At 42.4% G+C, this 12,430-nt stretch overlaps 1 protein-coding gene across 8 annotated transcripts in view; it reads right to left on the bottom strand.

Moving 5' to 3' along the window:
* The window catches only part of LOC146969352 (RNA-binding protein with multiple splicing-like), a 37,405-nt gene that overhangs the window by 6,477 nt on the left and 18,498 nt on the right, over positions 1–12,430 (bottom strand). For 2 of the 8 annotated variants that reach the window (XM_085759887.1, XM_085759889.1), the window contains exons 5-7: positions 9,580–9,730; positions 7,185–7,312; positions 4,345–4,414 (exon numbers count right to left, since the gene is read on the bottom strand). In XM_085759887.1, coding sequence (XP_085616013.1) covers positions 4,352–4,414; positions 7,185–7,312; positions 9,580–9,730 — 342 coding nt within the window. In that variant the 3' untranslated portion in view covers positions 4,345–4,351. The remainder of the gene's footprint in view (positions 1–4,344; positions 4,415–7,184; positions 7,313–9,579; positions 9,731–12,430) is intronic. The other 6 variants (XM_085759888.1, XM_085759890.1, XM_085759891.1 and 3 more) reach the window with 3 other exon arrangements.

Below are 12,430 nucleotides of genomic sequence, written 5' to 3'. Positions count from 1 at the left end.
TGTAGCTGCTAGTGCTGGGTGGTGATGGATGCAGCTGCTGACATGTCTCTAGCTCCCAAGACCCTGTGCAAGGATGAAGCTATACTGTATGCATGTGTGTGTGTGTGTATGTGTGTGTTATGAATCAGTAGGGGGTGAGAGAAGAAAGTCCCACTTCCTTATTAGAAGGGGCCCCAGCTGGCCCTCAGCTCTCCAGCGGGAGTAAGTCCAACATTGCACAGGAACTATTGGTTTTGTCGGGCTATTGGCCAAAAAGGTCCTCGGGGCAGGCAGCCAGACTACAAACACACACACACACTCACACACATATTCGACTCTCTCGAGCTCACACACACAAGCACACATGATAGGGGCACGCACACCGCACCACACCACACTCCCCCCACCATGTCTTGTCAGATGGAAAATCCGGATTACCTTTCCCTCCAGTTCACTAGGCATTAATGTCCACTATTAGGTTGTCTCTGGACCCAGCTCTGTGCCAGAGCATGAATGTCAAATATAATTCAGCCTCACAAACATCCAGATGAATGACTAGGCTAAGCCCCCAGTGGTATTGCAATCTTACAATACAATACAGATTTTTTTTTTTTAAGTCAGCCCAGGGTAAGCTACCTGTTTTAACACGCCATAATAAAGTTTTCAAAAGGGTTCTTCCTCTTGACAGAGCAGGATGCCAGGAGATCAGGACGGGGCATTACCAGCCGTGACTAAAAGACCACAGAACGCTACCTCGCTTTCAGCTGTTCACACACACACATACACACGTTGAAGTATCCCACGGTGACACTTCCTAATGCGAGCCAACATACTCTGACCGTGAGTGGTCGTCCCCCCTGCCCCCCTGCCCCCCGGTCCCCCTCCCCACGCCCCGTCCCTTTAGATGCCAAGACAACCACTGACCGACCACAGGCCTCCCAGGCCCGCCGAGCTGGAAGCTTCTCTGAATTCCCACTATGTAGGTTTACTGTCACCAGCCGCCTCTGGCATGAGTAACAAATCACAAATGCCCAAATTTTTTTTTTTTTTTTTTTTCCTCTTTCTGTCAGCGCACATGACACATCAATAGCAAACGGTACAACAGAAAGCTTCCCTTTGTAATCTCGCCTCAAGTTTATTCTTGTTGCCTCGCTGCTAAAATTGCTTCAAAGTGTTTCACAATCACAACCCGCTTTTTTTTGGTGAATTTGCATCGCACAAATAGGTGAACGCGGCTGACATGGAGACATCAAGTAATTGCTCTTCTAACTCGGCTGCATCCATTTAACAAATAGCACCAGGTTTGATACGGATGAGATGTTTGTTTGCGGAGCTGCACCATGTCAGGGGGAACAGAGTTAACGTGACACCGGCGGTTTAGTTGAGGGGAATGGCCATTGGCCTGCGTCTCCTTTTAAGTCATGATTACAGGAGATATGGTGAGCCGTGATTTTTTTTACTGCATCAGCACGCTTTCTGAGGAGATATGCTTCATAGAGTGATTAAACTCAGTCCACCATTGCGGCGCAGACTCGTAGGTCATGCTCTTGTTCAAAGTAATTCACATTAACCGAGCGTGTTGCTGGACGGAGGAGAAGAAACTTTCTTAAAGGGCCAGCGCTCCTAAAAACTCACCAAAAAGAGAAACCTAACAAATGTAGATATACGTACTGTATTTATATTAGTATTGTCAGAAAGACACTGGTTACCTTTAAGAGATAAAATGCAGAACTTGTGTGTTTACAGTACATGTCTTGTATATTCTCTTCATGTGCATTTCCATGTGTCTTGTAAAATAGAGATTTCTGCCTCCTTCCCAACACAATGTAGATCATGCCTGCTTGTTTGTGGCATTTAAAATAATCAACTGCAATATATTTGTCCAGAAACAGTATTCATAGGGACTATTACCTCCTAATAAAAAATAAAAAAAAAACTCAGTGAGGTCACAGTTTCTGGAAAGAAATGTAGTTTCTCAATGCTCCGAGCACTAAAAACAAGATTCCTTTCACCTCCATTGTACTGAGCCGGCAGCGCAAGTCTCAGAGGAAACTGTCAACACAGAAAAATGTGGAAAAAAAAAAAAAAAAGTTTGTGTAATTTGGGTGAACTCTACTTTTTTGTTTTGTTTGTGTGTGTATACTATTGTGTATATTTGCCTATGAATGGTCTTATGTTTGGACATGTACTTACTCACACACACTATATACTTTAGGATTGTGTGTTTTGTGTGTGTGCATGTGTGTGTGTATCTGCTGTAGTCGCCTGTAATTATCACAATATTCTGACTGGATGTCTCAACTTCACCTCACCCTCCGCTGTGAGCCGGATGTTGGGATGTTGTTGTTTCATTGAGGGGCTAATATCCACTGGGGCAGCCTGACCGACCAAATGACTTCCTCCTGGTTTGATAGAGGAGTAATTATTTCCTCCAAGCCCCTCCCTTCTCCACTCCCTTCCTCTTTTGCCCCCCTCCCGACAGGGATGAAATCCCCCAAAACATCAAATTACTCCAACAGCTTTTTTTTTCTTTCTTTCCTAATGCAGTCTGTTGAAGTGTGTGGATGTAGTAGATGAGTCAGCAATGTTGCGAGGTTGAAAGGAGACGACGGAGGACTTGCACTAATCAACAGTTCTAGTGAATGTTAGCCTCCACGCCTCCGCCAGCACCCACCCATCCACTCACAATTGACTCCCCAAGGGGTCCGGAGAACATGTTTCTTCCTGTCCTGAGACGTTGAGGGGAGGGAGGGGAGCTCTGGTGACAGTGTGACTGGCGCCGAGTGCAGACACACACACACACACACGCATACACACACACACATGCGCGCAGTCAGTCAACACAGATCCACAGACTAGCAGGGGATTTGTTGTGCTTTGTGGTTTTGTTTTTCTGCAAGCACAACAGCGTTCAGTTTGTCTGAAACCAGAGGGCGAGACAACATGTGCTGCGGAGCTCATGAGCGGTTACGGTGGACTCGTGTCCCTCTTATTAGAAAACCAGCTGTGTTGTGTACTGTCTGCAGCTCCACCGAAATGAATTCATCTGTAATTTATTTTAAATAAAGCTCCGTGCTAATCGTTTTTTCTCCTTTTTTAATAAAGATTCATAAAAACGGCCCTTCCGGCAGTACCCAGGTACCTCGGCAGTTCATGGTGCATATTCCGCATTTAACGGCCTCGTGGAGCATCTTGTCCTCCGTCTCTCTTTTCTGTCCCGTCTTTTTCATAACCCTCCGCTGTGCGCTTTATCATAACGCAGAAATGCCAGAATGGGGATTTTTTAAATTAAAAAATGTATTTCATGCTGCCAGAGTTTGACAAAATGACAAACACACACTAATATCCACTGTGTGGTACCAACACTGTAATGGGACAATATTCAGTGTTTATTATGGCAATTCTTTTGGAGTGCGCACAAAATAATAAACTTCCCCTCACGTACGACAGCGATAAATATCACACGTACGTCTGGAGCACACCAATAACTTCTGAGCCTGCACCAAACTACTCAGTGTTTGCAATTTTAAATTTACTCGCATTCATTTGTTTCAGTGGTTTAAGATCATTTGGGAAATGTATTCTTTAAGATCCTTTGGCTAAAAGTTGCTTTTTAAATGAAATGAAATGATGGGCAGAATGATCAGGAGGCTCTACAGCTCCTCTCAGCTCTGCTTGGCATTTCAGCCTCTTGGTGCTTGAGCATGTACCGAGTGACTTTCACCACTGGTTATAATCACTTTACCTATCAAAGCAGCCTATATTAGCATTTTAGTCATATTTGCTGAGCGCTACTCCGTCTGTTTTATTAAAACATCAGCATCGGAGCTCGTTTTACATTCTGTTTGACTCGCCCGCCTTTGATGCCTGAGATCAAGCATCACTTCAATGGGTAAAAGTCGAGCCTCTGTACCCCGTGACCTGAGCGGGGAGGGGGGAAATAATAATGGAGTATCCCTTTAAATCGCACCTTTCATCTCTTACGGTGACATGCGGCTGTTTTATTGACTGACTGGGTTCAACACTCCCACATTTACATCTAACAGGCTAATTTGTTTTGTGTTAGTGAGGAGTGTGCACTAATTAGTCGGTTAGTTCGGCCGTCAGCTGGATGAAGGTTTTTTCCATGTGAGGTTCGAGGGCAAACCGAGGGCGCTCGCTTGACGCACACGCCACATGCACATGGAAGTAACACCCAGTGATATTCCCCCGACGTATGTTTAGCGAATATCTCTGCGGTTGTTTAAACAAGGTGTCATAACATTTACCAAAGTATTTTCGCGGCGCGGCGCAATGTACACTTCTTTGTCATAGCGGGGGCAGAGGGCTGACTGGCTGTGTGCGTTTGTGTAAGACGTTACTCACACATACTTCAGCAGAACTGCCTGGACTTCCATCCCTGAGGAGTTCCATCTGCAGGTGGGAGCCAGCGAATCTAAACAAACACAATCACACATACATTAACACACAGGCACAGGCACACAAATGATATGGACTATATACAGTTTATATTCATACAAGATCTAATGTATTATATTCAGTTTATTAACAAATTGTTGGACTTAAAGTGTGTAGCCTATCTCTCTGTATGACCATTTTTAAACATCAAGGAGTTGTTTATTGCACATTAATAGAAGAAAACCTTAAGAAATAGGCTCTTTGTTGTTGAGAGTTAGAAGAGTGACATCATTCACTTGGCTTAACAACTGGACAGACGGATGGAAACAGGGGGAGGCATCTAACTGTGGTCGGTCCAAAGGTAACAAAATCCATAATTCAATATTTAAGGAGCTACATAGTTAACATATTTCATATAATTTGTTTAATTTCTACAAAAGACAACATATTGGATTCAACAGGTGCTTATTTGCCAGACAGTTTCTGCTCCTCTTCGGTTTAAATGCTAAGCTAAGCTATTAAAGCTAAGGTATGCTAAACTAAGCTAAGCTAAACTAAGCTAGCCGACTTTTGGATGTAGCCTCACAGTTCATGAGCCAGCATGAGGCTGCTGGCAAAAAAAAGGGAAAGTTGAAGTATTGCTCTGATAGCAGACACTGGTTTGTCTATAAAAAAGTTATTCATTACCAGCTGTGACGTCTTGTAAATTTCCACACTGCACAATCGCGGCTTTGTATTCAAATAAAATAAATGTAGGCTAACACAATTGAATTACTCCACTTGCAAACATCTCAGTTGCTACCTTTTACTAGCAAACCAACATTACTCTTGCTCCAGAGGATGACAGCAGTTTACAAACCTGGAGAGCTGAGCTAATGTGGACTGAAATTGAATTTGATCATTTACTATTGTGCGTGCTTGTTTATATGCCTTACATCAGCATGTGCACTAGGTCAGCAGAGGCTGCGAGATGCTAGCGGAGCCACAACCCCCCCAGTGGAATCACAGAGCCAGATTTTCTTTGAGTGTGTCAGTGTGCGCTCACATATCCGATGCATGTGGAAAACTGCCAGCTCGGCAGATTCAACTTGCACTCATTTCAAATTCTGACATCATCTGAGCTTCTGCTTTAGTGTCTTTGCTAGGGGCCTTTGCACTTAAACAACCTCAGCATCTGCATTATATATGGAAATATAGTCTGCATACTGTTGAGCAGAGGTACAAGACATATACTGTAACATTTTGAGCTTAAAATACATCAAAGTACTGATGATGGGTCATTGCAAGATTGAAAACTAATAAGGAAACAAATATCTAGAAACAGTATACTGTATCTAGGCCTAATACTGGGATCTTATCAGGGTCAGCCGGTACCAAACAGGCTGCATGAGAAGAACTTCAAGAGATCAATAAGGAATTCTTGTGTGAACTCACAGTGGAGCTGTGCAGATTAGAATACCTCAATAAACTGGATCATGTTTGGTGGAAAAAGGGGGATTTAATTAATGAAGTAGGTGATGATCAAATGATGATGCAAACCTTTTAAAGTGCTGAAGCTTTCATTAGTGTGAGTGTATGTGTGTGTGTTTGAGTATATTGGGATATATTGGGATAAACAATAGTGACATGACATGATGAGCTGTTACTGATTCATGAAAACTGTAGGTTGTGGTATGTGAAGTTCGACCCTGGACGGATCTCGAAACATTAACTTATACAACAATATGCTGAGTGTTTGGGTACTGGGTCAAAAAGGTGAATTTGCTCTGCTGAAGTAAGTTCCTAAAAAGTTAAAATTATGACAGTGAATGTTTTTATTTGTCAAGATTGCAGGAACCCCTGCACACTTTCAAAGATAATTTGATTTTGGGACGTTTATTTATGTTCTCAGAGTCATAAAAGTAGTGACTGGTTGAAATTTAAATTTATTTTCCACACCGTTTTGAAATTATGGGATCATCATTCATCATTTTTTCAGGTAATCTTATTATTTATATCTGTGTTTCAGTCAAACTCACTGACACCTTTCTTATGCTTTCTCTTGAACTGCACAGTGAGACATAAGAAAGGGCAACGGTTTGGTGAACAGTGCGATTAGTTTAGTTTAATTCGATTCCTGGAAGTTAATGGGATCAGGTAGCAGCTCCTCTCAGGAGAAGGGTAAAACAGCATTACACATTCGCAAAAATGGACTACACCCTGAAATTAAATATTTATCAAGTCACTAATTTCACTATCAATAAACTAATGAAGTTATATCAATATTCCTTTCCTGCTGCGATAGTCCAAAGTTGAACATGACAAACAAGTATTTTAAAAATGGTAGTTTAAAGATGGTAATATTTCTGAACTTCCTCTGAACTTTGCTTTGCTTTGCTTCAACCTCGTCCCACTTTATTAAGCTTGGACCACCATTCGCAGTAATGTGTGTGGAGATGTGTGGCAGAGTCTTAAGAATAATAGAACAATTCCCCCCAAAACCAATTTATCTCTTCAAAACCATTCAAGTCTAACCACTCGGTATTTGACTGCACTTATGCTTTGCAGCCAATTGGTTCTTTTGTGAGATTTGCAAATGACAGTGACTGGGTGGTGTGTGTGTATGTGTGTGTGTGTGTGTGTGTGTGTGTGTGCTCTGGGGTGCATCTGTGGATGGAACAGACAAATGGTTTGAGGGGCTGACGGCAGCAGCTGTTTGTACGGAGGGCACGGGAGGAGGTGGGGCGGCGGCGGTGGTGGTGGTGATGGTGATGGTGGTGGTGAGGGAGGACGAGGAGGAGGGGGGTGGGTGGGTTTTTGCAGGTTACCTGAGCGTGGAGCGAGGAGGGGTAGGTGAAAGCGGGTGGGAGGGCCGGCGACAGCTCCGCCGGGTACAGCGGGTATGATGCCCACACGTCTGGGCTGCTGGGATATAGAGCAGGCACTGTGAGCTCATCTGTGGAAAGAAGAAGAGGAGGAGTGGAGTGAGGAGAGTGGCCAGTGGATGGGTGGGTGGACAGAGAAGACAGGGTGGAGGTGATTGGCAGTGGTGGTGGTGGTGGTGGTGGTGATGATGGAGGTGCACTAGAGGTGAATATCTAGTGAATATATAGTTATCTGAAGTGACTTCCTCTCATTTCATTTCTTTATATCGGCTGAGAGTGGGCTAAACCCCGCCCCCAAAAAAAGACACCACGTAGCTTAGCAACTGTAACTTGTCACGTTGGCTTATTGAAGTGGTGTAAATAGCAGTGTAAATACATTGCTATACTACACAAATTGAAGTGATAGCAATAGAGTTTGCTAGAGAATATGTGAAACAGTCTGATTTACACTGTTTTAAAGCGTCATTGTAGTTTTAGCTGAATTAGCAGCTAGTAAGCCTTGTAAGCTAGCATCTTTCTGAAATGAAGAATTACTTTGGCTTTGGCTTATTGAAGTGGTGTAAATAGCAGTGTAAATACATTGCTATACTACACAAATTGAAGTGATAGCAATAGAGTTTGCTACAGAATATGTGAAACAGTCTGATTTACACTGTTTTAAAGCTTTATTGTAGTTTTAGCTGAATTAGCAGCTAGTAAGCCCTGTAAGCTAGCATCTTTCTGAAATGAAGAGTTACTTTGGGGGTAAATCTGGCACCTCTATCTTTTGTACACTGCATGTGTAATATGTAAGAAAGTGAAAGCTTCCCAAGCCTAATAGCAGAAGCACCTGGGAGAACAGTTATATATGCTTTCATAATATCACTATAGCTGACTTATTTCAGGAGAAAATGAGAGGAAACCATCTCAGATGAGATGATTTACTCACTGAGTCGAGTGTAAAGTCGCTGTGAAAAAAGAGCATAGTGCATGAGTGAAGAGATAGATGACAGTGCAGCACGGTACAGAGTGTGTGAACAGTTTAAAAAAGAAAAAGAAACAGCAACTCGTAGAAGAAACATCAGATAGCTGTGTAATTTAAGGAGAATTTCCCCCCCATGCTCTCTGTATCCTGGTAACTGTTCATCGCAGCATGATCAAAAAAAGAAAAAGAAAAAGACTGATTTGAACATCTCTTATCAGAAAATGACAGCAATTTCTCTCTCGACTTGATTACGTCATGGTTTCATTAATTATTTCCTTCCATTTCCCACTGGGGCCTCAAGTACACACCCTTTCTCTGGCACTAAAAAAAAAAAAAAAGATCCAAGATAAGAGCAGTGTAGTCATTTAGGAAGAATGTACAACCACAGCTGGCCTATGTTCAATTATCAATGAGTGATTATTGCAAAATCCTCTACTCCTTGGAAAAATATTAAACGAAATAGGGAGGGGAAAAAAAAGGAGAAAAGCTACATTCGCAAATTCCATACACGCCTGACAGTCAAAGGCCTTGAGTTCAAATTGTTGGACGACCACTAACAGTGAGCGTGTCCTGTTTATCTAACAGGGAACAGGCGTCATTTAGGGGGAGAGCCCTAATCGGGTTAACTCATCATGCCAAAAGTGGACAAAACCTGATTTCAAAGACTTTTTTTTCACAGATTACCAACAAAAATGTCACGGCGCAGGATGATAATGTTGCATTGAGGACCAAACACAACATCGTTAAAGAAACAAGACAGGATAAAATCTTAGTATATGGCTGCCGCTGCACCACGTTGTATTTGCATTCTGCCTGGTGTCAACTGGTTTCAGTCCTTTATCTTAACTTCTAAATATAAACTTCTCAATTACTCTGCTCATATTCTTCATGATGCTTGTTCTAATTTACATGTTTTTCTGTTTCTGAGCAAATATCAAATTGTGAACAAAACACTGCCCATTAAAATGTCCAAACATTCAAAGCCATTTCCAAGCTGCTGCTCTGCATCCTGCTTTTATAACCCAGATGTTGTCTAGTAAAAAATGACCATTAAAGAAAATCTTACTGTGATTTTGTATCTATCTAGATGCAAAACGATCGCTCTGGGAAACATTTAAGCCCAGAGGACCAATGGTGTAACTTCATCACTCAGTCAGTCAGTCAGTCATCAACAGCATGTACTGTATGTGCTCCTATCAAACATCTAGCAGACACTCAATTAATGACAAAAAAAAAATCCTTTAAAAAAGCAAGCTGCTGTCCAGTCACCTCAAACAAGAGAAACTAACAGCAAAAGGAAGCAGCAGCACAGACAACACCCCCCCCCCAAAAAAAAAGAAGTATTACGAGCTCAGGGACGGACGATCTACTCACATGGGTCTCTGCTGATGAACTGTGGCCCCGGGCTCTGCTGGGACGGAGGGGGGTTGGGAGTGCCGACCAACTTGTTCTTGGCCATCTTGGTGTTGGCTTTGGCGAACTCCAGCCGCAGGGTCTGGGGGATTTCTGGATCAAACCTGACCCCCTGAGATAGCATGGAAAGATTTCTCAGAAAAATAATGTTCTACAGAGAGCTTTTCTGTCTTTTTAGAATAAAATAGCTACAACAAAATAATCAAAACTGTATGTATTTTGACAAAGTCTGAAATGGCAAATACATATTTTATATCTGAGATGCATCGTGCTTTGTACAGTAAAGGTGTGTGCACCATCATTCAACAATCAAACTCACAACACCCCTGAGCTGCAACCTCCATTTCTGTGGACTGTGTGGTTTCATGAAGTTCTCTTGAGTTTCTCTGAATCTCCCCTTGGCCTCACTGTAATCATAATCTGTAAACATTTTTTGGGCATTTTTGCCTTTATTGGATAGTATAGCTGGGGCCGACTGCAGCGAGGACTGTAGCCTCTGTATATGGGGCGCCTGCTTTACCAACTGCACCACATGACGCCCCTCACTGTAATCTTTGTATATGCAGTTTCATAACATCCAGAGATAAGAGGAGGATGATATTTGGTGGCAAGAAATCAGTTTGGCTCCTGTAATAAGCTATTTTGCAGGTATCCAAGCAACTGCATTCTTTAACCCTGGTATTAAGGTTAATGTATTTAAGATTTAAGCATATTTTATGAGTTTTTTTTAAAAGTTTGAATAAGTTTGAATCAGCAACAACATATGTATCTGTTCATATCTCAGTAAAATATCACACATGCTGACAAGCTGTTTATATAGTTCTTAAATTTGCCTTGTTTTTCCGAGAGGCTGGTAAAGATTTGTGAGATTTCACAACAAAGTGGCTATAAGTCATGTGGCTTTGCTTTAATAAGCACCTGGAATGGGTAAATGATTTTGCTCACCACTGAAGTGAAGTAGTGGCATTATAGATTATTAAAAGCAATTATGTGATTTGCTGTCTTGTGCTTTGAAGTAGTGATGAAACGGACTAATTTAGACCATTCAGGAGTTGTTGGAGTATTACGCACATCCTTTTCGCTCCTGCATCCTGAGTCTTGCTGTGCTGTACATTGTTCAAACGCCCAGAGGGAGCTGGCTGCAGTCTGGAATTGTCACCCTGTATACTTTTTATCGTTCGCTATTTCGCAACAGAATTTAGGAGAACATTTTCAGATGCTTAGACTTTGAAGCTCGCTATAAACAACTGACTGTGTGGATTGCGGTGTTATTCTGGTTCGGCGGCACGTGATGACGACCGGCGACTGAAAAGCACCGCCTGATGACACAAACCTGGCGAGTGCATGATGTCATTTATGCGCTCTGCTCTCCGCCGAACTCTGTGACTAATTTAATATCATGACATCAAACCCCCCCTCCCCTCCTCCCCGTTCCCTGTGATATACAGAAAGCATCACTGCTTGAAGTGAGCCAGAAATATGGGTAAATTCTTCAGATACCGACGCTAAAAGCCCCCTGACATACCTATCGCTCATGACAGGCCGAGTAAAGGTTGCTTTTCTCCTAGATCTACATCAAATATTTCCACATGTGCACTAGTCCAAGTCATTTCTCTTCTAAACTCCCTGAACTCACCCTGAAGAAAAAAAAAAAACAGGGGAACGTGACATAAACAAAAAAAGGTCTTCTTCTCGCAAAAACAAAGCTGCTATTTGTTTGGTTTTCTTATAAGGAAGAACTTCACCAGCAGCGACTATAAAAAATCCTTTAATTAACCTCATTTGATTGGCTGCAGGAAAAAAAAAATGCAGGTCAGATCAATGGAGGAGGAAAAGCAGTCAAGAGTTAAAAGTTCTCCGCAGCGCAAGAGTGAGAAGATGTGAGGATGGGGTTCTCGGCTCGTCCCCGCAGGCTCGGGCAAAGCTGAGCTGAAACAAGCGAGGGATGACTCCTCTCATGAAGGAGAGGGGAATTAACTAGGATTGCCTTGGCTCAGTGCGCTCGCAGCTTCTGCCAGTCGAGGCTGCAGGAGTATAATAAGGTACATGGGTATAATGAGGCCTGAGCGCATCTCTGTTTGAACCGTGTTAAATCTTTACCTTGAAATGTGTGTATTATTTTATTTTTTTTTAGCCTCTTAGTACTTCCTTTGCACTTTCTTTTGTATTGTTTATACCTAAAGTAATGGTGTTAAAGTAAGGACCAAGAAGTGTTCTCATACAGGCTGTTGATACTTGAGTGGAAATGTAACCACTATCCCAACAGAAAAACAAATCCCTCTCTCCTACAGTTTCTGTCTTTCCCATATTTCAATATGCAGATAGATGTTTGCAAGTCTGGCTTATCTCCATATGACCCCTGGGATGTTGCTTTTCCCCGAAAAACAAGAGCACTGTTCAATTCTCAGCCCCGACTGAGCGATTCTATGGAAACAGTCTGACTATTGTTGGCTCATAATAAGATGATAATTTTTTATTTCCTTTCTTCAACTTTTTTCTGCTCGGCGTTTGATGTGTACCAAATATCTCCACATCTGAGAGCTGACAAGACTGTGCTCGCGTTGCCACGGACCCACTTTAAGGAGGGTGATGAATCTGATCTTTTTCCCTGCGACAACGAGATCAACAAATACTTAAGAAGCGATAGAAGGAGTGGTGTGTATCTAGACGGGAAAAAAATAAAAATAAAAAAAATAGGTGGGTGGATGGATGGGTGGGGTAAAGCTGTGTGAGAGCTGGTGTTCATTACAGTCTATCTATACTTTGTTTCAAGTGAGCTGAATAAAATCCTGTGAGGATGGGCTCTGTTTTA

This window comes from Trachurus japonicus, chromosome 18, assembly GCF_045865225.1.
Source record: "Trachurus japonicus isolate A0001 chromosome 18, Traja_1.0".
In the NCBI taxonomy this organism is placed as follows: Eukaryota; Metazoa; Chordata; class Actinopteri; order Carangiformes; family Carangidae; genus Trachurus; species Trachurus japonicus.
Note: the sequence above shows the minus strand (reverse complement) of the source record. Positions and strands in the feature narration are given on the sequence as shown.